Source organism: Schistocerca cancellata, chromosome 5, assembly GCF_023864275.1.
Source record: "Schistocerca cancellata isolate TAMUIC-IGC-003103 chromosome 5, iqSchCanc2.1, whole genome shotgun sequence".
NCBI lineage: Eukaryota > Metazoa > Arthropoda > Insecta > Orthoptera > Acrididae > Schistocerca > Schistocerca cancellata.
Window position 1 is genome coordinate 156,185,389 of NC_064630.1, and position 26,948 is coordinate 156,212,336.

Below are 26,948 nucleotides of genomic sequence, written 5' to 3' on the forward strand. Positions count from 1 at the left end.
TCCTTCCATGGGGAACTACACCATGACAAGATTATAAGATTGTTTGACTGGCTCTAGCAAATAGATTGATGACAATAGCTGAGATCTGGACAGAACTACCACTAAAATGTTCCTGTTAGGTGGGTTGTGGAGTTAAAATGGAGTGTGCTTTGTCTGTTTAGTTGATCAATAAATGGTACATAATATTGTTTTTGAGGTTGCCTTCATCAAGAAGTAATTACAATTTGGACCTGCTAATCAGTTCTGAATAACTGTGCTTTTGTTTTTCTTAGTGGACTTCTTTTCCTGTGCTTTGTCTTTAGTGTTAATGGCTGGAAGAAAGTTGTAATCAGTATCAAATTTGTGTTCTGACCAAGAAAATTTCTTCTTTATATACCAATACATTAAAACTTCAGCATAAAACACCAGATATCTCCCATTAGTTACTTATAATACAATAGTATTACAATAGCTTGTCTTTTCTTGGTTGATTAGACTGTACAATGTGACAATCAGACATCAGAAAATGAATGTGAGAATGACAATTTAAAAACTTCTTTTGTTTCACTTCTGTGATGTCTACGTCTACATAAGATACTCTGCAAACCACTATACAGCACATGGCAGAGGGTAACCTGTACCACTACTTATTACAAGGGTAAGTCAATTATTATCTGCGGAGTAGCTACAAAATGTTACTGTAATCAAATAGGAAACTTAACAAGAACATCATTTTTTAACATAGTCTCCTTGCATTTCAACGCACTTGGTCCATTGTTGTACATGCTTCCTGATGCCCTCGTAAAAGAAGGTTCTCCATTGAGCTGAGAGCCTGGAATGCACTGCTTCTTTCACTGCTTCGCTCGAGGCAAATTGACGGCCCCTTAATGCCTGTTCGAGTTGACCAAACAAGTGATAGTCAGAAGGGGGAAGATCAGGACTATATGGAGGATGATCCAGTACTTCAAATTCAAGTTTCTGGAGCATTTCAGCAATGTGGGCAGCAGTATGCAGACAGGCATTGTTGTGCAACAACACAACACCTTGGAGCATTTCAGCAATGTGGGCAGCAGTATGCAGACAGGCATTGTCGTGCAACAACACAACACCTTTTGACAGCAATCCTTGGCACTTGCTTTGAATTGCAGGCTTTAGCCTGGCAGTAAGCATCTCACTGTAATGTACACTGTTTATTGTTGTGCCCTTTTCTCCATAATGTTCCAGTACTGGACATTGTGCGACCCAAAAATCTGTAAGCATCACTTTTCCTGCGGACAGATGGGTCTTGAACTTTTTCTTGCTAGGCGAATTTGGATGTTTCCATTCCATACTCTGCTGTTTCCTCTCCGGCTCATAATGATGAATCCATGTTTCGTCATCATTAATGATCCTGTCTAAGAAGTTGTCCCTTTCATTACCATAATGGTGCAAATATTTTTTGCAGACGTCCAAGCGCATTTGTTTATGCCACTGTGTGAGTTGTTTTGGGACCTATCTTGCACAAACTTTATGAAACCCAAGTCTGTTGTGGATGATTCTGTAGGCAGAACTATGACTAATTTGCAGACAATGTGCCACTTTGTCAATAGTTAATCATCTGTCTAAGAGAATCATTTCACGTGAATGCTTAATGGTTTCTTCATTTGTGGCAGTAAATGCTCATCCAGCTCCTTCATCATGCGTAACACTTGTGCGACCATTTCAGAATTTTTCAATCTATTCGTAGACACTCTGTTGTGGCAAAACACTGTTCCTACACTGTACCGAAAGTCTTCAATGAAATTCGGCCCCTGATACGTATACCTTCCAACCATAAAAAATGGATCACTGAACGTTGCTCTTCTTTGGTGCAAATAGACAGCGGAGCAGCCATGATTAACAGCACGGCAGCGATAATGAAACTAACCTAGCAGCTTGGAAATAGCAATGATATAACAACAAATAAACAAAGCATGCATCATCAATGTAAAATGACAGTACTACCAAAACAAACAAAAATATAACTAAATTGCGTATAATAATTGACTTACCCTCGTATTTCCTTTCCTATTCCACTCACAAATAGAGTGAGGGAAAAATGACTGACTGTATGCTCCGTATGAGCCCTAATTTCTTGTGTCATATCTTCGTGGTCCTTACGTGCAATGTATATTGGCACCAGTAGAATTGTTCAGCAGTCAGCTTCAAATGCCAGTTCTCTAAATTTTCTCAATAGTGTTTCTCAAAAAGAATGTCACCTTTCCTCCAGGAATTCCCATTCGAGTTGCTGAAGCAACTCTGTAGCACTTACATGTTGTTCGAACTTACTGGTAACAAATCTAGCATCCCACCTCTGAATTGCTTGAATGTCTTCCTTCAATCCAACCTGGTACAAGTCCCAAACACTCAGCAGTACTCAAGAATAGGTTACACCTACATCCTGTATGCAGTCTCCTTTACAGGTGAACCACTCTTTCCTAAAATTCTCCCAATAATCTGAAGTCAACCATTCACCTTATGTACCACAGTTTTCACATGCTCATTCCCCTTCATATTGCTTTGCAACATTATGCCCAGAGATTTGAATGACTTGACTTTGTCAAGCAGGGCACTAGTAATACTGTATCTGAACATTACAGGTTTGATCTTTCTACTCATCTGCAGTAACTTACATTTTTCCACCATCATTTTTCCATTCATCACACCAACTGGAAATTTTGTCTAAGTCGTCTTGCATCTTCCTACTGTCACTCAACTCTGACACCTTACCATACACTGCAGCATAATCAGCAAACAGCTGCAGATTGCTGCCCATTCTGTCATCCAAATCATTTATGTATACAGAGAACAGCAGTAGTCTTATGACACTTCCCTGGAGCACTGCTGACAATACCCTTGTCTCTGATGAACACTCGCTGTCGAGGACAATGTATTGGGTTCTATTATTTGAAAAGCCTTTGAGCCACCCATATATCTGTGAACTTTTCCATGTGCTAGTACCTTTGTTAACAGCCTGCAATGGGGCACCATGTCAAAATGCTTTCCAGAAATCTAGAAATGTGGAACCTGCCTATTGCCCTTCATTCACAGTTCTCAGTACATCATGTGAGAAAGGGGCAAGCTGAGTTCCGCACAAGCATTGCTTTCTCCAACAATGCTGATTTGTGCAAATAAGGTTCTCAGTTTCAAGAAAGTTTTCTATGTTCAAACTGAGAATATGTTCAAGGATTTTGCAGTAAACAAAAGTTAGGGATATAGGTCTGTAATTTTGCTGGTCCGTTCTTTTTATCTTTCTTACATACTATAGTCACCTGGGCTTTTTTCTAGTCACTTGGAACTTTGTGCTGGGTGAGAGATTTGTGATAAATGTAAGCTAGGTAAGGGACCAAAGCCATAGAGTATTCTTTGTAAAATCAAACTGGGTTTCCATCCACACCTGATAATTTATTTGCTTTCAAATCTTCCAGTTGTTTCTCTACATCAGGTATGCTTATTACTATGTTGTACATACAGGAGTATGTTTCATGGTCAAATGACAGTATGTTTGTACAATTTTCCTGTGTGAATGACTTGTTGAACACGAAACATAAAACTTTAGCTTTCGTTTTGACCAGACTGGTCAACAAGAGACTGAATGGAAGCCTTAGACCCACTTAGTGATTTTGCACATGACCAGAATTTTCTCAGGATCTCTGCCAGATCTTTTGCTAATGTGTGACAGTGATAATTGTTGTATGCTTCGTGCATAGATCTTTTCACAGACCCAAGAATCTCTACTAACTTCCGCTTGTTGTCATTTTTGTGTTCCCTTTTGAACCAAGAGTGCAACAGCCTCTCTACTTCCTCAGGATCCACCAGATTTTGTTATTAAACCATGGTGAGTCTTTTCCATCTTTTATACACTTCCTAGTCACACAACTCTCCAGACCACAATTTACAATCTGCTTAAACTTTGCCCATAATTCCTCTACATCCACCTTGCTGGAACTAAGTGATGCCAATTCACCGTCTAAGTGAGATGTTAATAACTACTTATCTGCTCTGTCTAGCAGAAACACTCTCTTAGTCTTCTTGACTGATTTATTAACTTCCATAATCATAGTTACTATAATGACATCATGATCGCTAATCTCCATTTCTATATTTACTTTGTCAGTAAGGTCCGGCATATTTGTAGCTACAAGGTCTAAGATATTTCCATTGCATGTGAGCTGTTGAGCTAGCTGCTCAAGACAATTTTTAGAAAATGTGTTAAAAAGTATTTCGCATGACTGGCTGTCTGTATGCCCCACAATGAATCCATAGACATCCCAGTCTATACTCGGCAGCTTAAAGTCATCTCCAATCGTTACTGCATGCTATGGATATTTATGCGCTATTGACCATAGACTTTCTTTGAATGACTCTACAACTGTTACAGTACAATCGGTTGACTGGTAAAAACACCCAACTATTAACTTGGTTTCACCTACACCTGTTATCCGTGACCAGATGACTTCACTGTCATACTCAACTTCGGCCTCACTAGAGACAATCTTTTTGTCAATTGCAATGAACACACCCCTTCCTATGGCCTCTAATCTGTCTTTCTGATATGTGTTACATGACTCGCCAAATAACTTGGAGCTTTCCAGTTTGGGTTTCAACCAGCTCTCAGTCCTAAGAATAATTTTAGTGCAAGAACTTTTGTGGAGGCAGTAAATTCGGGAACTTTATTGAAAATACTTCAACAGTTTACTGATAAAATTGTGACAGTCAAATTGTCTTCATTTTGAATGCTGTTTGACTTTCCTTGCTCCATACTGGCTGGCAAGTGTTCATCAGAGTTCCTCAAACTACTGCCTAGCCTAAAAAACCCTCATGGGCATTCCACAAGTACTCTGCTACCCGAGTAGCTGCTACCTTTGTGTAGTGCGCCCCTGACCTATCATGGGAAGTCATACAAATCCCCACATGATAACACAAGTCTATAAACTGCAGCCAAGACTGTCACAGAGTTTAGGAAGCCTTTGGTTGAGACCTTCCACTTGGCTCCAAATCAAAGGACCCTGATCAACTCTGGGAACGATGCTGCAAAATGCGAGCTCTGCTTGTACCCGTGCACAAGATGAGCAGTCTTCACCACCTCCACCAGCAGCATGTACAAACTGAGGATTGCCTCAGAAACCATGCAACAGCCGTTGTTGGTGCCGACGTGAGTGACAACATGCAGATGACTGCACCCTGCATGCTCGATAGCCACAGGTAAGGCTGCCTCCACATCTCGAATGAGGTCCCCCAGCAGACATACTGAGTGCACATTGGCTTTCTTTCCGTCACTATTTTTATTGTAAGTGCCATTCTTCCATGGCCGCAAAACACCTCTAAGCCATGATGTTTAAGAATAAGTGGTCCATAGCAGGTGGAGACGCTAAACTTGTCATCCTGTCTTGCAGTTATGCTGCACCCATGAACCCCACATTACCTGCACGTGATAATAGAACATTTCCCTCACAATATACTGTCTGAAACTTTACTATTAAAAAAAAGAATTATGAAATATGATGGTCATTTTCTCTAAGATGATATGTTACACCCCAGTTGAGGCATAGAGTTGCCATGTATTGTTCATTGCTGACATCTCACCAGAGACAACAGAAACTTGCATATTGTAGAGCCACAGCCAACTATGGTATTCAACAGTGAATCTTGTTCTTGTTTGTGGCAGTTGGATTGACGCCATAAATGTTACAGTAAAAGGTTACAGGAAGCAGTGATTCTCGAGACCCAAACCTTTCCAGCTTCTGGAATTGTGATATGGAAAGCCATTTGATATGATGACAGGACTGATTTATTACTAGTTGAAGGGAGGATGAATGCCTACTAGTATGTGTCAAAACTGGTTAAGCCTGTTTCATAGCCTTCATGACTCAGGTACCAAATGACAAATTACGGATGTGTGACTGGTCTGGCTGGTCCTGGATTTGTCTTCCACAGATCATGCCTGGGATGTGATGGGAAGACATTTACTTTATACCACCCTCCAACCAGCAATGTTCATGATGAACATCAGTTCTGAATGGGAGAAAAGTTTAATCATTTAATACCCCAGTGATGAACACCTCCACAAAGTTAGTTGAATATTGAACTGGTGCATCATGGTGTAGCCCCTTCCATTTCTGTCAGTGTATTTTGTACCACTGAGTTTGTAGTCCACTTTTTGTCAGATGGTTGAATTTTATGTTTTAGAAGGAGCACTACAGCAGTTTCAGCCTTTTGGAGCCAGTATAGCCACTGTTACTTTCTTCTGAAGCTTCAAGACTTATTAGTAAATGATGATTATCAACCCCTTGTGAGTCTCACCCACCCTTCCCTGTTCTCTCTGCAAAAGAATTAATTTACACCAAAAATTGTCACAGATACAGTGCTACTTCTTGTCCTTTTTAAATGTTCAGTAAGTTCCAAATAAGTGTACTGTTTTGATACCATTTTTGTTACTTCAGAATGCTTCATCTGCAATGTATCTTAGATCTTCCCTTTTCTTTTTTTAGGTTGTAGGACAATGTGACAAAAAATTTATTATCGTATATTGTAGTTTTGTGGAAGACAAAGTACCTCATGTAATAGGAGCTTTTGATCAGCATGCAGTACATGAGAGGATAAGACTGGAAACATTAATGAAAGGTAAAATGATTATAATATAAAAGAATAATAGACTTTCTTGTTTTCATTCTAGCCTCTGAATTTGTGTTTATGTTGTCACAGAGTACATGGAAGAAGATAGAAAGCATACATTTAAAGCAACAGAATTGAAATCTGAAATTGTGCTTCCTTTAAACAGCAAGGACTGTCGAATTATGAAAAACTTTGAAGAAGAGTTTAGGCGACTTGGCATATCTTATGAGGTACTTAATGATAACTGTGTCAGTGTGAAGAAGGTGCCCACTTGTCTGTATAACAGAGAAATAAGAGAGGTAAGTTTTAATCAGTATTCATTCTGAACAAGATGAAATGATAGAGAGAAAAAGACACAAGTGCATGTGCACTCTCTCTCTCTCTCTCTCTCTCTCTCTCTCTCTCTCTCTCTCTCTCTCCCCCCCCCCTCCCTCCCTCCCTCCCTCCCTCCCCCCCATCCCCCCCATCCCCCCTCCCCCCCATCCCCCCTCCCATTGTGTGTGTGTGTGTGTGTGTGTGTGTGTGTGTGGGTGGGTGGGTGGGTGAGAGAGAGAGAGAGAGAGAGAGAGAGAGAGAGAGAGAGGCAGAGGGGGGAGGGGGGTTTGTAAAAGAGAGTGGGCAGCAAAAGGTGTAGGAAAGATTGAAGATTGATTGTTGTGAATGTGCACTGTTTTGAAATGTTTGGCAGATTAAAACTGTGTGACAGGCTGAGACTTCATGGTCAATGGTCTTGCCAACTGAACTATTCAGGCATGACTCATGACGTTGTTCCATAGTTTTACCTTCCATCATTACCTGTCTCCCACCTTCCAGACTTTACAGAAGCTCACCTCTGTGCCATAAAATAGTAGACCTGGAAGAAAGGATGTAGTGGATATTGTTTCCAGAATAAAATTTTCACTCTGCTGCAAATATTGTGCTGTTTTGAAACTTCCTGGCAGATTAAAACTTGGACTGAGAACCATGCCTTTTATCGGAAAGGCACTTACTGACTGGGCTGTCCAGGTACAACTGATGACCTGCCCTTACAACTTTACTTCCACCAGTATCTCAGGTTTAATCTACAAGGAAGTTTCAAAACAGTTTGCACTCTGCTGCAAAGTGTACTTTTCATTCTGTAAATGATCTCCCAAGCTGTGGCTAAGCTGTTTCTCTGCATCATACTTTATTTCAGGGTTGCTATTCCAGCAAGGCATGCAGGAGAGTTTGTGTGAAATTTAGAAGATAGGAGAGAGCTACTGGCACACAGTTCTGATTTGTCAGAAAGATTTGATTGAATAGAGAATTAAGACTCTAGATTCACTTTCAGCAGTAGTTCATTCCCCCATCAGGACATCCAGATCATGGTTTTTCATCATTTCCTTAACTGATTTCGATAAAATGTCAGGATGGTTCCTTTGGAAAGGACACCACATAGTTGCTTCCCCATCTTTCTCCAATCCAACCTTGTCCTCCATCTCAAATGATCTTGCTGACAAAGAGACCATAAATCATAATCTTCATCAACAGAGAAGGAGAGGGAATTAAGGATCAAGTAAGGTAAGAAAGCAGCAAGTAGTAATTTCACTGAAACTGTTTTTTTTCTGTTTGTGTGATTTTCAAATATGCTCTTTCTTTGACTGACTGTCTCAAACGTCATTCAAAGAGAAGCAGTGCAACATTGGTGGTACAGGCAACTTTAAAGGATTTTGCTCAATAACAATTGTTAGACAATTTATCAAGGGGTTTAATGAATAATGTGCAATTTAAATGCAATGTTCTTATTCATATGACAGTAACTTTTCAAATATATCTTTTTTCCTTAAGGCATTTCATTTCATATGCTGCACTGTTGTGACATTGGCATATGGTGTCTTAAGATTTGTTTTTGCTTGTATAATGATTGTTCACCATTGAAAATGTTTGTGCTTTTGAATTGGTTATGTACTGTTATTTTTGAAAATCATGGAAACTAAACTATTATTTTAAGAGAGAAACTTCAAAAGGAGTAAGTCTAGAAACTATTCTCCTCAGTGTTAGCTTGTATATAGGCACTGTTGACCTGTGGCATCCCCTAGTTCCACTTGACATTAACCAATGTGTATATATAATAAATGTAAGTGTGATGTGCCTTTGCATGCCGCCAAAAGTTCGGGAAAAAATATCACTGCCCCAGGGGGTTTATATTGTGTAGTAACCCCCCATCCCCCATACACGAAGAAGGTTTTGTTTGGAACTGCATGGGTTAGTTATGGAGGTATGGGTGTCTAAAGGGGCATTTATTCATGACAACATAAAAAAAATGTAAGTGTGGTTTGTCTGTGCATACTGTTATAACTCCGTCACACTTTCCTGCAGCTCCATGGGGTTATATGGCATGGCATTACTCCATCCTTGAAGCAGGTTTGGTTTGGAAGTGCAGGGGTTGGATTCAAAGATATGGGTGTCAAAAGAGGGGAAGCAGCTTGGAATTGAGTCTCAAGGTGGTCGGGACTGGCCAGAATGTTACTTATAGAATGTTGGGGAATGTTGCAGTTGTTGTTGTTGTTTGAAGAAATTATTATTATTATTGTGTTGTTTGAGGAATATACAATTAAGTACAAATAAAGAGTTCACCTTTACAGTTATGGAGAAGCAGAGCATTTTTTCGGAAGATGCCTGCAAATTGGTGAGGACACTCACACAGTTGATTGTTTAACTAGCCAAATTGAACTTAGAAATGATTTATGTAACATTGTCAGCAGCCCCAATGAATTAATAGATAAAGGTTTTTCTGAACATTGTTCTAAATTACACAAGATGATTATTCATGAGAGTCATTTTAGTGGTAAGAAATGAAGTAGTTGATGATATCAACTAAAAAATTCAAAATAAGAAATGGCTGTGAGCAGTTAACAAACAATATAACTGAAGCAAAAATAATATCAGGAACATATAAAGGAAAAACAGCATTTTGTCCAATTATTCCGCTTATATCTACTGCGCCATCATTTCAGTTCAGAAGACTGATTTCCAGCAGCATTTAGTATCACTGTAAATAAGGCACAAGGACAAACATTAAGATTTTATATTACAAGGTGTACAACTTTGCTTCTGCCATTTTCTCCCCAACATTTGGGGCTTTAATGAAACAAATTGGTTACACATGTATCATTCAAAGTTCATCCATCGCTGGCCACTACTTTCTCCCATCTTCCGGCAGTGTAAGAATCCCGCGTCGAAGATATCATTCATCTTTTGAAGCGATCCATGAATCGATCCAATCTGTGACTTCTGCATGAGATCGCAAGTGTTGGTAAGCCAGACCATGCGCCATTGATCTAAACAGGTGATAGTCAGAGGGAGCAATGTCTGGAGAATATGGTGAGTGGGGTAGGTCTTCCCATTTTAATGTTTCCAAGTACGTTTTGACCTCTTTTGCAACGTGGGGTCGAGCGTTGTCATGCTGCAAAATCACTTTATCATGCCTCTCACTGTATTGCGGCCATTTGTCTTTTAATGCTCAGCCCAAACACATTAATTGTGTTCAATAATGAGCACCTGTGATTGTTTCACTTGGTTTTAACACCTCATAGTACACGATGCCGAGCTGGTCCCACCAAATGCAGAGCATGATCTTGGCCGTTGACGAGGAAGCATGGCCGGGATGTCCCCATGATTTTTTGCATTTAGGGTTATCGTAATGAACCCATTTTTCATCCCTGATCACCATGCGATGTAGAAATCCCTTCCGTTTTTGGATCTGAAGCAACTGTTCACAAACACACAAATGCCGTTCAATGTCTCTTGGTTTCAGCTCACACAGGACCCAGTTTCCTTCTTTCTGAATCATGCCCATAGCCTTGAGACATTTTGAAATGGCTTGCTGTGTCACTCTCACTAATCGTGCCAATTCTTCTTGAGTTTGACGTTAGCCTTCACTCAGCAATGTCTCCAATTCTGTATCTTTGAAAACATTCTCTCTTCTACCACTATGTCGGTCTACGATGTTAAAATCACCGTTCTTGAAGCATTGAAACCACTCACAAAACATTATTTCACTAACAGCATCCTTACCATACATACTTGAGAGCATTCGATGAGACTCAGCTGCTGTTTACTTCGTACTGAAACAAAACAGTAACACCTCCCGCAAATGATTAGAATTAGGCTCGTAAACTGACATTTTCAATCAAGAACAACTTTATGGTGCAGGCACAAATCGACTAATGTTTGAATGAGGTTATATTGACCAAGGTCCAAACTAGCTGCCTGATGTCTGTGATCTGTCTCTCTCGACCGCTACTTACCGTTGTCGCCACCTATCAGCAAATGATGAAACAAAGTTGTACACCTTGTAATTTGAAAAAAATCATGCTTTTCTCATAGTCAGTAGTTATGTGCAGTTTTCCCTAGGTATGAGGAACCCAATGAATTTATTTACCTACCTACCAAATAACAAGATGAACAAATGTAGTTCATTAGCAAGAGTTATGACAGAATAAGTTAGTTAAGTATGAAATATAATGAAAACAAAGCAAAAATTTTTTCACTTGTTTAAATTCAGCTGTATTGAGAATATGCTGGTAATTTGTGGTTTTTAAATGTTGATTGTAGTGATGTAGTTTCTCATCAACGTATATTTTAAGGGAAAAAGTTCGATATTTTTATGTCATCAAGGTATTATGAATATTTTTTGATGTTAATGAATGTTTTGGAATGTTTTAACATATTCTCGAATGCTCTATATTTTAAAATGTTCTAGAAAGTTCCTGACTGTTTTTTTAGCATTCTCAAATGTTTTGGAATATTCTTGGTATTCTATAAAGAAGTGATTGGCATAGTATTTTATTTCAGATTGGGTATTACTGAATACATCAGTGGATTTAAGAGTACTGGAGAGTATTTTTCAACATTCGGGGGTACTCTTAAGTATGGCATACTATCTTTTCTAAGGTTTTTGAATGTTCATTTCTACTATTTTCCGAAATGTTCTTGAGTGATCTGGAGTTTCCTTGGAAAACAAATGAAAATAAAAGGACTAGTGTTTAATATAATGAATCCCATTTTCTTTAATTTTTTTCTTTTTACAAGTATAATACATAATTCTTAAGCTTAATATCAGTGGCCATCCCCTAGATTATGAAAAATATTTACTAGTCTTTGTGTGGAACAGTGCGCTTCACAGTTCCAGCAGTGTGGTGTTTGACTGCAGCGCATATAAACCATGTACCGCATTCTTGAATGTGATGGTGTAGAATTAGATTATTATCCTTCTTCCAAATGTTATATTTCATTCATTTTTGTAGTTCTTTTATTTCACAGGAAATTTTAACCAGAACTTGCATCCCCGAAAAAAATAAGCTGTAAGTGAATGTCAACAGCTTGTGTTTTCATAGCTGTCTCTGCATGAGAAAGTCACAGTTAAGAGACAAGGTCATTCAACACCTAATATTCTCAGCCAGGCAAAAGCAACAAGAAGAAACATATTCATAGCTTTAATTCTGAATGGTACCAATGGAGAAGTTGCGACTGTGAAGTAAAAAAATGCACTGTTCTGCTTCCTGCATTCGCTGTTTAGCAGGATGTAATGTGGACGAAAGATGATTTTAGAAATACAAACACAGTGAAGAAAAAAAATTAAATGCATGAAATATCAAAGGAGCCCATTGATAATGTAGTTTCACTTTCACTTTTAGGAACCATAAGGAGGAACTTAGTCAGGAATGCAGACTTTCAATTAATGTGCATAATATAAAGGATAAAAAGAGCCTTGAAATTTTGTCCAAAACAATAGATTGCATTTTCTTTTGTAAAACTTTGAAACTATCTTTCATGAACACAATGAAAAATATGATTCAGTAAATTCAGGGGTATTTAGAGGATTAATAAATTTTGCATCTAAATTAGATTCAGGTTTGTCGGATTTGAAGAATCACTTGGGAAACAATGCAGTCTTCAAAGGTGTTACTAATAAGACCTTTCAGAATGAGATACTTGATTGCCTGCTATAAATATACCATGAGGAGATAAGGACAGTAATTAGAAAAGCTTCCTTTGTAGCTGCCATGGCTGATGACATGACAGATATTCCAAAACACATTCAAATGGTCCTTGTTCTACAGCACAGATGATTTGAGAAATATTTGAGCATTTTGGAGATCATTTCAGAAAATGGAATGGCAGGTGCAATATCAAAATTTATTTTAGAACAACTGCACATAATCCTTCAAGGAAAAGAACAAAACTGATTGTCCAAATGTCATGAAAGGCAAAACAGCTGGAGTTCAAGAAAAATTAAAGGAGTTCATATTAATGTACATTTCATTCATTGTTATGCACATCAACTAATGAGAAATACAGCTTGAAAAACAAGAATATTTTTCTCTAACATTCTGGCTATTCCTCCATTCTTGTCAAGATCGCCTCAATGTGCACCCACCCTCAAGAAGCATATGGATGTCAGCATTCCACATCCAAACTCTACAAGGTGCAACTTCAGCATACATACCATAAACAGACTTCTGAAAATTTACAACATTTAAAGAGGTGCCTTATTGAAATTCAGTTGACATCAAGGTTTCAGAAAGCAACAGGGATCATAAAACGCCTGAATGATGATAATTTTAAGTTTTGGTTAGAGCTTTTTCATCAGATTATGCTTCATGTTGAAATGATTTACAACCAAATACAATCTCAGGAAATTAGCATGTTGACAGTTGATGAATAAATAATAGATTTGAGAATTGCTATTTTGGAACTAAGAATCTCAAACCAATGTGAAAATTCTTTAAAGACGCTCATGGCTGAAGCTGAGAAAGGTTGTGACTGGTTATGTGGTGATATAAAGCACAGATATTCTTCCACTGAACACTTAGTAGCTGCTAAATTCTTCTACAAGAAGTGCTTCACTAGTTGTAAGTATTAACATCCAACAAGAGAGAGAGTACTGCCCATTGAAGCATATCTCATGACTGACAAAGAAAAGCTTGGAACTGAACTAAGAGTATCCTATTGTAGGTCTGACATCCGTGAATATTGCAGATTAACTGAGCTGCTGAAATTTATCTTGAAAAATGACCTAGATGACACTTTTCATGAAATTATTAAACTGATAAAAATCCTCTTGATAGTTCACATGACTATGTCAAAGACAGAGTGCTGATTTCCAGCATTGAATGAAATAAAAACTTTTCTAAGAATCACTATCGATTTGAAAGACTAATTGTCCTTGCAGTGCTTTCAATGGAGAAAAATTTCCTCAGTTGTCATCCAGAGATCAAGGTGCAAATTATTTGATCTTTTCGTACAAACTGAAACAAGAATAAATTTTCTTTTTATACATGTTTTAAAACAAAGGCCAAAATTTTTCTGGGGCAGCACCCAAACAAATTTTAGCTGTATCACTGGTTCTACCACTGAATTTTTCCCACTAATTAACATGCCAAAGATAATCCACACTACTAACATGCATATGGATTCATAGGCTACAGGTGCTTTCTCCCTTCTTCAGGTTAGGTAATAAATTACTAAGACATAAATTACAGTTATGGCCATTTTGAGAGGTGTGATTTTTACTGTATTAAAGGCAGCAAATGTATGCTTTTGATAAATGAAAAAATTGTTCCAGAGTGATCTCTCTCTCTCTCTCTCTCTCTCTCTCTCTCTCTCTCTCTCTCTCTCTCTCTCTCTATCTCTCTATCTCGTGTTCTACAGCCCTCCCCCTCTTCCCATTTTTTATGGTATTTTTGTGATGGAGCCATCTGAGGATGTGCACGGGTCAGTTAGAATATTCAGTTTCCCATTATCTTTTATTTATTTTGTGGGAGTTCATTTATTTGTCTTTCTAGCTTGGGAAAACAGTCTAATCTTCAGAAAACTGATTGTTGCACACACGACACAATGTCCTATCTGCCAGTCACTAATATATAAAAACAATGGGCGCACAGTTTTCAATAGGTCAGACAGTTTCAAGCAATTCCTTAAAATAAAGTCACTTGTGTAACTTCAGTCATTAGCAGGATAATTGGAACAAGCTAGTTTATGCACTCCTCACATCCAATAACCAACTACTGCACAGTGTGTAATGTTCTGTTTAATAGGACAGCTGCATTTCTCTAATACAACACAAAGTAAGAACAGTAATTAGGATTAAATAAAACATTGGACTCATCAACCATAAAGAATTAATTGTAGAGAGCTATTCTTAATACAGTGCAGGCCATCAAAGTTGCGTCATGAAGATGGCATGCAACAAATGTCAAATTGACATGAAGTGAACACAACCGTAATTGGACAGAAATTGCATAGTGGAATTGTTGAGTGTTTGTGAGATCATGTCATATCTCATGTATGAAGGAGAAAGGTCTGTCTACCAATATGTGCCTGAATTCGACAACAGCAGGATCATGATCTACGAGATTGTGGTTTGTTATTCCGTGACACTGCAGCTTGGGTTGGTTGGGATCGCACGACAATCATGCGAATGTAGGATCTTCAGGAGGGCCACATCCAATGCCATGGTGGACCTCAATGACCCGTGTGACTAGTATCCTACTAGACAGACATGTTGTTCATTTGGCCATCCAGGTTTGTACAGACACGCTATGTGAAGTGAATCAAAAAATGGGACTGTTTGCTGCAAGACAAATACCCATATAGTCAGTGTGGTGACATATGGAGCAACATGGGCTGTCAACATATGGACTGTCAACATGGTGACAATTCTTGCAGTTTTCCTTGGTGCGGTTGCTAAGAGAGGTGTGGCCAGTGACAAAACTGGACACATGAGTTGCACCATGTCATCTTTACAGATGAGTCCTGGCTCTGCATACGGCACCACAATAGACATATTCATGTGTGGAATTCTGAGGAGAATAAACATTGTCAGACTGCATTTTTTGTTTTCATACAGCACTTGGCCACATGATGGCATGGGTTGCCATTGGATGCACACCAGGATCACCTCTGGCTCCCACAGCTGGTAACTGTAACAGTAGGAATTAGATTTCTGATATGTTTAGGCCAGTGGCGGTGCCCTGTCTTCGACTGCACATTTCCCATTCTATCCTGACCTAGCTCGTACAAGGGGTGTTTGATTGTCACCATGTCCAGTACATTATCCAGATATCTCACCATTGTAAGCATCTGGTCGTGGGTTGCTACGACACTGGGATGGTACCACTAACCAGCCTCTAGAATTGATGAACACTGGGGTAGAGCTGAAGCTGCATGAAATGATGTACCCATGTCTCACACCCAAGTTGAGTTTAACTCTATGCCCAGCTTTGTTAGAGGCATTATTAGTTGCCATATGTGGCAGCTTTGTGTTCTAAATTTCACACCCTATGGTCCACCAGGTCACCTACAAATTTAATCATGTATTCATCCTACTATTGTGTATATGCAATGAGCTCAGTAACAATAGAGCAGGCAGTGGCACTAGCAGTCGATTGGCATGCACTGTGTCATATGTTTCCCAATTCACTCTAACATGCACATTCTACTGATGTTGTGCTCACTGCACACTGAGGTACCGCATGTATCATAACTTCTATGATGGTCCAATTCAGTTGTGAATAGGACTTTTGTAGAAGCTACAGTCTCCTTTGAAGATGTGCTCCATAAATGTTGGGTTTCTCCAAGTAATTCATTCAGCCAAGGCATAACAACCTGGAATATGTAATATTTAATAAGTCTTTTAAAGGTCTGTACCCAGTACTTCTGCCAGTGCCAAGATTTATAACTTCTACCCATTATTTAAGTACCACACATCTAATTAATCAGTTCAGTTTGTGAATACGTATTATCTGCATCACTGTATTTTTGTCTGATAGTAGCTGTAAAGTTGAAACAAGGTATCTATTTACATAGCTTAAAATGTGACCTAGAATGTGAATTCTACAGTTTTGCACTTAACTGAAATAATTTTATTATTTCATGAATCAGTTGACAAAAGTAGCTTAAATATATTACCCACATTAATAAAAATAAAGCAGTCATTGTCCTGAATTCTGGTATGAACACCACCGTTCCTTATGATTCCTATCTCATCCACTGTTTTATCTATGTATACTGTTAAATGCATGCTCTGCAGGCTACATAGTGTGTGGCATAGAGTTACTGTTTAAAATATTACTGGTACTTGATTTCCCTTACCATTACACTCATACACAATGTGCAAGATAAATGACTGACTTTTCTATCTCTATCCAGTCTAATCTTGAGATCTTTCTGTAATGTTCTCACCATCAATGAGATGTTTTTCTTCATGTCTAGTTAAGACTCTGTAGCATTGGTTTTCTCATATAAGCACAGTATGTATTAGTCACAAGTTGAGAGAGTCTCTTGTGCATAATATACTAGCTGTGACCATCACACAGTAGTTACAGCTTGATACAAAAGTTTCTAACACATTGTCAGTATTTAAAAAAGAATGTAAGAAAGTTCCCGCTGATCACTCTTCCCTTTTTTTGAGTATAGCATTTTCTAAATCTGGATGTAAACTTTTATTTGAAATAAAATGATAAGTATCTCAACTTATTTTGTATTGAAGAACATATTTTTGGTGATCTTTTGGAGCCATCCTTTTAGTCTGTGATGATGATCTGAATTCGTTAATTTGTGTGTAATGTCAAAGAAATTGGATAATATTGCTCTGTAGCACTGTGTTTGCTTTTTTTTATGTCTCTATTCATAATGAATCTTAAACTCTACAACAGAGTATGTGCTGTTTTGAAATTTCTTGCAGATTAAAACTGGAATGAGACCCAAACCTGGAATCTTGCCTTTCATGGCCTGTCTGTGCTATCTAGGCATAACTCCCAACCCACCTCATAGTTTTACTTCCACCGTACCTCTCGTCTATAAGCAGGAAGTTGCTGTAAAGTTTTGGAGGTTGTCTGTGTTACTAAATTAGTGATTAGAAGACTGTAAATTACTATAAAATTAATGAATTTATTTTGTCTGCAATTTCAGAATTCTAGAAAATCTTCATCAATAGAACGATTTCTTAAGTGTTTGATCAGTGACCATGTAGAAGTATTGTTTGAGACACATGGAACTTGCTTTGGAATACCTGGTGTTCTACAAGAAATAATAAATTATGAAGCTTGCCGAGGTAAGTTAAGTATCTGAAAAATGGTTTTGTATACTGTAGAGTGAAATTGCCACAGACTGTTTACTTGATTTCATGAAGTCATTAAAAAACTCTGTTAATAGAGAACAAAACTGATCATATGTCCAAGAAGCCAAAAGAATGAAGCAACAGTTATGAAGACTGAAGAAAGTCTTTATTGAGATATCAGATCAATAACATATAACAACACTGTATCTAAAAATTGATACACTCACTGCATTTATCTGGCTATTATGGAGAGTGCAGCATGATGAAAATATGGAAATTTGAGCTTACTGTGGTAGCAACAGCTATGAGTCAGTGACTGGACCCCATTACAGACACAAGGATATATGACATGCAGCCTGTTTCTCTGGAGAAATTTATCTTGACAGTAATCTCAACACACGCATCACAACAGATCTTTTGTTGATCACAAAGGTGTAAAAATGAAAAAGGCAGTTTGAAAGTGTTACTATTTCATGGAAGATCCCTGTTCAAAAGAAATCTGGCTGGCAAAGACTGATATCAGTTACCTGTCACTTTGTATGATGTGATTGAGATATGTAATGGCAGGCAGCAGTTATGGTTGTAGGTGTCACTGGCTTTATCTAAAACTGCACTAGTGAGAACATACACAAGTTGGTGCTCATTTTCATTATGGGACATGGAAATGACACTGTCTCCATACAAAATTATGGGTGTTTAGATATACATAGTATGCAAACAACTCTTCTTTTAAATGGCCAAACCTGTTTCAGCACCCTTATCCCATCATCGGTGGTTAATTTTACTCAGTTCTTATTTTATGAATGTTAGGTTTTCTGGGCGCTTCTTTACATTATTGTATAAGTTGGCATCCCCAAAGTTATTTTTGTAAAATATGCCCTCATCTGCCTGCTCAGATGTGAAAAATGTGTCCTCATCCGCCTGCCCATCTGGTGATGCCACAGAAGTGTTATGACATAGAGGTGCTAAACATGCTTGGGCATTAAAAAGAACAGTTGTTTGCATAAAATTGGTCTTGAACTTCTTTTATTTAGTTTACAAACACAGGCATTGTTAGACATTTAAAACCAAACAATGATCTTGTCTCTCAGTACATTTGGTAACACTTTCCATAGTGGAAATTTAGTACATTGGCTGGACAATGTACAGGGAAGATATGTTTTCTGCAGGCTACTATTAAATGTCTACCATTGGTGTTGACTGAGTTTTGACCTGTTACTTGCTGGTTACCTGTGTGGCTATGATGCCAAATTAATAAAAAAAAGTATATTTTGAGATTATAGGTAGACTTTGGGCTTCGTATTGATCTGATTATTGAACTTTTTGCCAGCCCAAAATAGCACATTATGTGAGTAGGAAACTTGCAGTTATATAAAGCGACTGTATCTTCAGGCACAGTATTGTATTGCTCACACAATGTAAGTATGCATAGACATTATACTTTGAAGTCATTGCAGATGGAGCCATGGGATATGATTATAAAGTCTTGGTGACAATTGGTTCCCTTTGTTTGTGTTAGGCAAAATATAGAATAAAATAAATACCTAAATGGAATTTCCATATTTTATTAATAACCAGTTGGATGAGGTTATGGTAGAAAAGATGAATGTAGGCTGTTTTGAAATCAAGCAATGAAAATAGTATTGTTTCAATATTTGTACTGCTATGACGCTTGGTCACTCTGCCTAACGTTTGTTGTCATCCTTCTAGTGTGAAATGATGCTGTTAGTCTTGTGTTCTGGCCAATGGCACTGTGCCCCATGTGGCATTCATTGTTAAGTAGATGAGGATCTTTAGTGAGATCTGATATACCATTCTCTGAAGCCCCAACAGATGTTAAGCAAAACAGAACTATGGTGAATTTTGAGATAACGCAAGATGCTGAAAATGGCTTTCTAATATTTGAATTATTTGTGCACTGTGCTTTCACTTGTGGCCACAGGTGATTTGTTCTAGAAGATTGCAGACTTTGTGTTTGGTTTCTCTTGTCAGTTAGCTGTTGTAACTGTGCCATTTGAATATGTTTGTTTTGAGAGCTTCTTGACAGTCACTGAAAAATGTTGACAATGATGATTGGAATGACTGGTAGGCCTTCATACTTTGAAATGTGGGTATGTAATATACTTTTATTTCTAAGATTTTTCTGTTCTTTGAATAGGAAAAGCTATCTCACTCCATTTGTAGCCATTCACAACATATGTAATTTTTGCATGCCTGCGTAGTGTGACTGAATTGCTTGTGTTTGATTCAGTGTTCTCTAAACAACAGAATGGTTTCCAATAGAATGAAATGCCCTGCCAAGAGACAGGACCCTATAGTGCATCGCGGTTAAATGAAATAGGGGCAGAAACAATAAGAATGCCTTTAATTCTTTTTTTTCCGTTCTCAGAGGAGTCAAATAAAGGTTTCTGTAGAGTGGAGTTGTGAGTTACTGTGGTACCCTGTATTCTACAGTGCATGGACAATAGTGTTTCATCAGTTCTGTAGTTTCTACAGGTTATCGCCCAGATCCAGAGGTGCTGATGGATTTATCCAAATGTTTAGAGCAAATATGAAGAGCAGTTACAGTCCCTTTTGTAGTTGTCTTGTGTGGAAAGAGCACCTTGGAGAGCTATTGTTGCACGTAGCCTAAGGGCACAGATTTTTGGCAGCAGGTTAATAAAAAAGCTGAGTATCAATAAACACCTGGGTGAGGTTATGGTAAAATAAAGAATGGCTTTGCACTGAATAAAGCATAATGGAAACTAAAGAGATTAATTTGAAAAAATAGTTTGACTGCTGTTTTTTTTAGCTGAGGTTCAGAGACCTTTTGTCTGTAGAAAGTCATTCTATTTGATATCTGTAAGTTGTTACAAGAAGATAGTGGGCAGAGTTTTATCTTCTGACAAAGTGGTCAGATCAGTGTGGTTTTCTAGCAGTGTTGCAGAGCTCATTTTAGTGGATTGTGAACTACAACTACTTAACTATGTCTCACAGAAAATAGTGAAACTGACCAGCCCTTCTAGAAACAATTTTGCACATAAAGCTCTTTATTCAAAACAAAGCAAAAAAAGTATCCTACTAGCCACCCTTTATCAGACTATTTGGACTTATGGATGTAAATTAATTTAAATTTAAAGTTTATACAGGATGTCCAGGCTAGAGATATACAAAAACATTTGTTTTTACCTACTAAGGCTCATAACTTTGTTTGTCCAACATTGTATGCAGGAGTTCAAACATTTTTATGCATTTCGGTACAGTTCAATACGAGCACCATTTGTAGCCTGACAGATGTCAAAACGAAACCTCACTTTTCACCATATGTCCATAAGCATGACAGAGATGGCCTCTACTGCAGCATAGATCCATTGTTTCAGATTACTAGGTCTCGAACCTTTACTCTGTGAACAATGTTCTTGATAAACACCTATGCACTGAAATACAGTGGAGTCAGATTGGAAGGCTGAGGGGGCCAGGCAATGAGTCCCCCCTTTTGATCCAATGCTCAGAAAGCATCTCATGGAGAAATGTGGTGATACTCTTCATCCTCCTCCACTGAGAGCAGCAAATGGCGTGCCATGCCAGTCAGAAACCAGTGGTCAGCGAAGCTTCTGCTGGCCCATGTGTCACTACTGCTGCAGGTAAATCTTAGGTTGGCATCCTTTCTGGGAGCCATGCATCCCCACTGTCGCTTGTCCCGGTTGTGTTCCTGCTTCAACAAAGCAGCATCTCCTGGCCGTGCCCTTGGCAGATCACCTTGAACAGCGCCAAGTGAGTCATGTCATTAACTGCCATGCTTTACTGGAAAATCCATTAACCAGCTGGGTTTCACGGCAGTATTCAATTTCTGTGTTTCCCCACAGTTCGGCTAACATGAGAGGTTCTAACATGTCTACTGCACATGGGCCTCAAACTGCATTTCCTTGAAGGATTTTTGTCATGGCTCAGCAAAGTCTAATGTCAGACACCCGTTTCATCACCCTCCGATATCAGCATCAGGATCACTAAGTGCAGGGGGGTGTGTGTTCAGTGCAGTGAGGTCTAGTAAGTGCCAGAAGTACCAGGTGACTTAATGTTTCACCCCAGGCCACTATAATACCTCTTTACCACCAAGAGCATGCGTAGAAGTAAGTTTCTTTTTGTGACTATGCCGAGTCTCTTCATTGCTAGGCGAGTACATCTTTGTCCTGTTTGCCCCCCCTTTCCACTCCCTCTTCTCTCTCTCTCTCTCTCTCTCTCTCTCTTTCTCTCTCTCTCTCTCTCTCTCTCTCTCTTGCATGTACATATTATTCATATGAACATTGTTGCAATGAAACCTTGTAGTAACATCTCCCCTTCTGTGCTTGTTTGTTTGAGTTTCCAGGTGTTGCTGCACCAAATAACGTAACCTGTGAATTGTTTTGCTCTGTTTCAGAGATTCTTTAATGAGCAAGGGCTGCTCTTAGTTCCAAAAACGCAAATTAATTATATTTTGCTGTAGTAGGTGGTCTTTAGGAATAAATATCAAGCAAACCACCTCACGTATTTTATGTTTTGTTAATTGTTATTTATTCTTGGCAAATTTGCATAAGCCTGGAAACCTGCAAGTCCTTAAGAGCAAAGGAGGAAACATTAAGATGTTCCTTTGCTCCAAAACAAGTACTGAATCTTACTATCAAAACACACTGATTTTTACTTTACTCGTTTTACATACTCCATATGGTCATGAGAACAGTTAGTTTCTGTTATGTGTACAGGATACTTCCCACACACATTCCCACTCTCCACTTGTCACCCCTCCTCATCTACCCTCCACTCGTGCCCCCACTCTCAGAGTGCACCACTATTTTCCACCAGTGGCCCACCCTCAGCTTTCACCACCTCTCTCCACCCAACCCCTCGCACAACGCTCACTCCCATTGCTTACTGAGCAGGGTGCACACGCCACCATCTCCCCCCCCCCCCCCCCCCCCACCTTTGTCACATATCCTCACTATTGTGAAGGTCACATCAGCTCCAACCAGCAGCCTCCCATTATTGCTCCTGACCCAACACCCACGAGCACTTTCGATGTTTCAGAAGTCTACACACGACTGTTAGAACTAAACAGCTTGGCTCAGATAACCAATGGAGTCACAGGTTGAGTGCCAGCCCACCCCATTGAAACTCCTCCTGGGCACATGGCCAACCATTTGCTGTCCTTCACTTGTAGTTTGCTTCAATTGAGGCAGTTTACACAGGGTGTTCTATCATGAGCGATGCAATGAAGTTCAGGATGGTCGTTGGCAACCTCAACCAGACCACCACTGCCCATATCTGGAATGTTATTTCACACCAACCCCTTCAGCCAGATACACTAACGTAAAAGAGCACATCATTTCCTGCTTTGTGCATTTAGATTTGCAACGAGCATGCAACATGTTATCATCTGAACAGCACAGCAACATCCATCCGTGTCACTGAATTACATCTGAGCACTTACTGAACCACACATCCTCTCTTCTAAATTGTTGGCTTATGTGCCTTCATGCCCCTATACAAGCTCAAGTTGCCCTGGCCTCACATACCCACCTTAACATTCAATGATGCAACTGTCTTGGTCGATAAACTGTTTGTGACTCTGAATTCCCTCCCTGCCATGGCTGTGATGTGTTCTGCTGGTAGCCACCAGCATGATGGCTACGTACCCACTGCCAGCGTGTGTGCACATCACGTCATTCGTGCCCCTTACAACTAACAACCCACCATCCAGCATGCAGGTCACCAAGCTCTGCCAGATTCTACAGGGTTTGTATAAAAAGTAATGAGACTGATTTTTTGCTGATGCGACTGTACTTTACAGTGCGCGCTTGCCTGGGGGAGAATTGGTGATGGGGCTTATCTGGCCGAAAATGCGGGGCATGTCAGTCGCCTGCGGGCTCTTGTCTCAGCAGTATCATGTGTTGAGTGGACACGTCGCAAAGTTGGCGGTCCTGGTGCAACATGATCGAGCAATGTTACACCATCAAGTTTTGTGTGAAACTAGGAAAATTGGGTAGAGGAATGTTGGATATGTGTCGGCAAGCCTATGGTGATGATTTCCTGTCAAAAGCCCAGGTTTTCAGGTGGGTTAAGAGATTTAAAGAGGGCCGGGACAGTGTTGAGGACGAGGACCACTCCGGATGCCCGTCAACCAGCAAAATTGACAAAGACATCAAACTTGTGCATGTTTTATTGAACACTGACCATCGGATGAGTGTCAGGATGATAGCAGACGACCTCAGGCTTGATAAAGTGACGGTGAACAACATCATCACCAAAGAATTGTTGATCAGGAAGATCTGTGCCAAGATGGTCCCAAAGATTTTGTCAGATGTTCAAAAGCAAGCATATGTGGACGCCTGGCAAGACAATATCCAGAGCGTTGAAGCTGATCCAGAGTTTTTAGACAACGTTATCACCGAGATGAAACCTGGGTATTTCAGTATGACCTGGAGACAAAGCACATGAGTGCCATATGGCACACCGCAACGTCCCCACGTCAAAAAAAGGCTCACATATCAAATCGAAGGTGAAAGCCATGCTGATTGTGTTTTTCGACATCAGGGGTGTGGTTCATCATGAGTTTGTGCCCCATGCCAAACTGTCAATGGTGCTTTTTATTGCAAAGTCTTCAAGAGACTGAAAGCCAGGGTCCATCCTTGCTGATTATTCGAAGCCGCATCATGACTACACGCTGAGTCATACCTGCTTCATGGTGGCCAGCTACCTGGCCAAGAAAGGGATTCCAACGATTCCCCATCCCCCCTAAAGTCCCAATGTGGCCCCACCAGACTTTTTTTGGTTCCCCAAACCAAAAACTTCCCTGAAAGGACACCATCATGGGACCCTGGAGGAGGTCCAATCCGCCACAATGAGGGCTTTGAAGGCCATCCCAGACTAAGCTTTTGTGGCAGCATTTGAAGTGTGGAAATCTCACATGCAGGGGATTGTTGACTCTCAAGAGTCATACATTGAAAAGTCTAAGTGGTTGTAGTGATATCTACAATAAATTTAGATTTACAAGCTCAGTCTCATTACTTTTTATACGAACCTTGTAATGTACTTGAGCTCCACAGTGGCAGCACTTGCCACAAGTGATGCCTGCATACATATCACCCTCTCACTGCCAGACACTGACTGCCCCACCTGCACAACAGTGGCACAGGCAAAATTAGCTTCCCCTGCTGGTGCAGTTCTAGCTGCTCTCCAATGACCATCAGAAACTTTCTGTAGCTTGCTGGTAGCACCAGAGGCTCAATAAGAATGCCACAAATGGTAAATGCTCCTACTCCTGGGCCCCAAACACCAGCAGGCACTGGCAAAAGGCACACCTGGTTGCTGTACTACATCAAAGTGCCTATTTGTCTGTGATTCGAATGATGCCAGTTCCTTGTTCCCCACAAACTACTCCAGAATCCCAGCCCTGCCTCTCCTCTCATCATCACTGGCTTCAACAACTCAGCTATCACTACTTAACGGGGTACATACCCACTCGCTTGACTTAGGATTTCACTGCATACTCCCAAGGATCTTCTTGGTCATGGATGTCACTGACCCCATTCTGGGTGTTGATTTTCTCAGCCATTACTGCATACTGGCCGTTGTAGTGAAGTGACATTTAATCAACACCACCTCTGGCCAGTCCATCCTCTACAGTTCCTGTTCCACCATGTGTTTCACAACAAAACAGATGATGATTCCACACCAATACACTGAGCTCCTTGCAGAATAGAATTTCCCCTTCTCAACAAGCTGTGCCCCCCCCCCTCCCCCCTCCCAAGCATTTACCATGACACTATGCATGACATTGGTTTCCTGCCCGCCGCCTTCCCCCTCATATGCTCTTTAATCCTATAGAACAAGGTTCAAGAGCTACTCATCACCAGCATACTTTGTCCTTCCAAAAGCCCTTGGGCCTCATATCTTCACCTTGCTCCCAAGAAGGATGGTTCCTGGTACCTGTTTAGTGGTTACCTAAACTGAATGCCCACACTATTCCTGAATGCTATCGCATTCCTCTGCAGCACATTTACAACAGTGTCATATCTGGAGAAACTATCTTCAGTAACAAAGTCTGTGCAAAGGTCTATGCTCAAATCCCAGTTTGTCCAGAGGACATTGAGAAAACAGCCATAATCACACTCTTCAGCTTATTGCAAATGCATTTATGACGTTTGGCCTCCCCACTGCAAACCTGGCAGCGATTTTTAGATGGCGTATTCTGGGGCACACTGGGATGTTTTACCTGTTTGGATAATATACTCATATACAGAAAGCTGGGGTGACTGTCATCACAGCAAAATTTGTCTTTTGGGCAGGCAAGCAAGGAACTTCTCAGGTGCTCAATCTCTGCTGCTTGCTCACACCCCCTCCCTCAGAAGTTACAGGCAATTACAGACTTTCCATATCCTACCACCTTGAAAGGCCTCCTGTGTTTCATCAGCATGGTCAACTTTTCTGTTGATATCCCCACCCAAGAGCCCCTCACTATCACACTTCATGGTGATAAAAAACAAGATAACAAACTGGTTACTTGAACAGAGGCCATGATTGAAAGCTGTGAGAAAACAAAATGAGACCTCACCACTGTGGTGCTTTTGGCCCACCCCTAACTTGCTGCCCCTCTTGCAATAGCTGCAGACGCAAGCCAAGTCACTATTGGAGCCACCCTCCAGCAACATGTGAACAATTTCTGGCAAATTATTGCCTTCTTTTCTTGCAAGCTCTCTGATACACAATGCTGCTGTGATAACACTGTGGCAGATTAACTTAGCTGTTGCTGCACCATCACCAAACCCATAGAATGCCCAAAAAGGGTGACACATACCTCAACCCCTCCCTTCAGAATGCTGCCTTTGGCCTCAAACTGCAGTTAATACCTATATCTGGCTCTGACCATAAAATCTGGTGCGACATGCTCATAGGGCCTTCACAGCCTGACAGTTCTGGCAATTTTTCCCACCCCTTTCTCCCATCCGCCTTCCAAAAACATGCCTTTAACTGCATTCATGGCAATGCACCCTTGCCATCTGCACATCTGTTGCCGTTATGAAACAACATTTTGTCTGGCCGGGCATTCAGTGTGACTGCAGCAACTGGGCTTGAACCTGTATACCGTGCTAGCCATCCAAGGTCAGCCAGCATGTACACACTCCTTTTGCAGCCTTACCTCTCACACAGCACCAGTTTGACATGTAACCTTGACAATGATGGCCTGCTATCCTCCTCCAGTGGCTGTCAGTACCTATTGACAGTTATCGACTGATTTGCA

General features: G+C 40.0%; 1 protein-coding gene across 1 annotated transcript in view; it reads left to right on the forward strand.

Moving 5' to 3' along the window:
• The window catches only part of LOC126188411 (DNA mismatch repair protein Mlh3-like), a 174,503-nt gene that overhangs the window by 136,076 nt on the left and 11,479 nt on the right, over window positions 1-26,948 (forward strand). Inside the window, exons 8-10 of the mRNA XM_049930014.1 lie at window positions 6,489-6,621; window positions 6,703-6,911; window positions 17,548-17,689. Of these exons, the coding sequence (XP_049785971.1) occupies window positions 6,489-6,621; window positions 6,703-6,911; window positions 17,548-17,689 (484 nt within the window). The remainder of the gene's footprint in view (window positions 1-6,488; window positions 6,622-6,702; window positions 6,912-17,547; window positions 17,690-26,948) is intronic.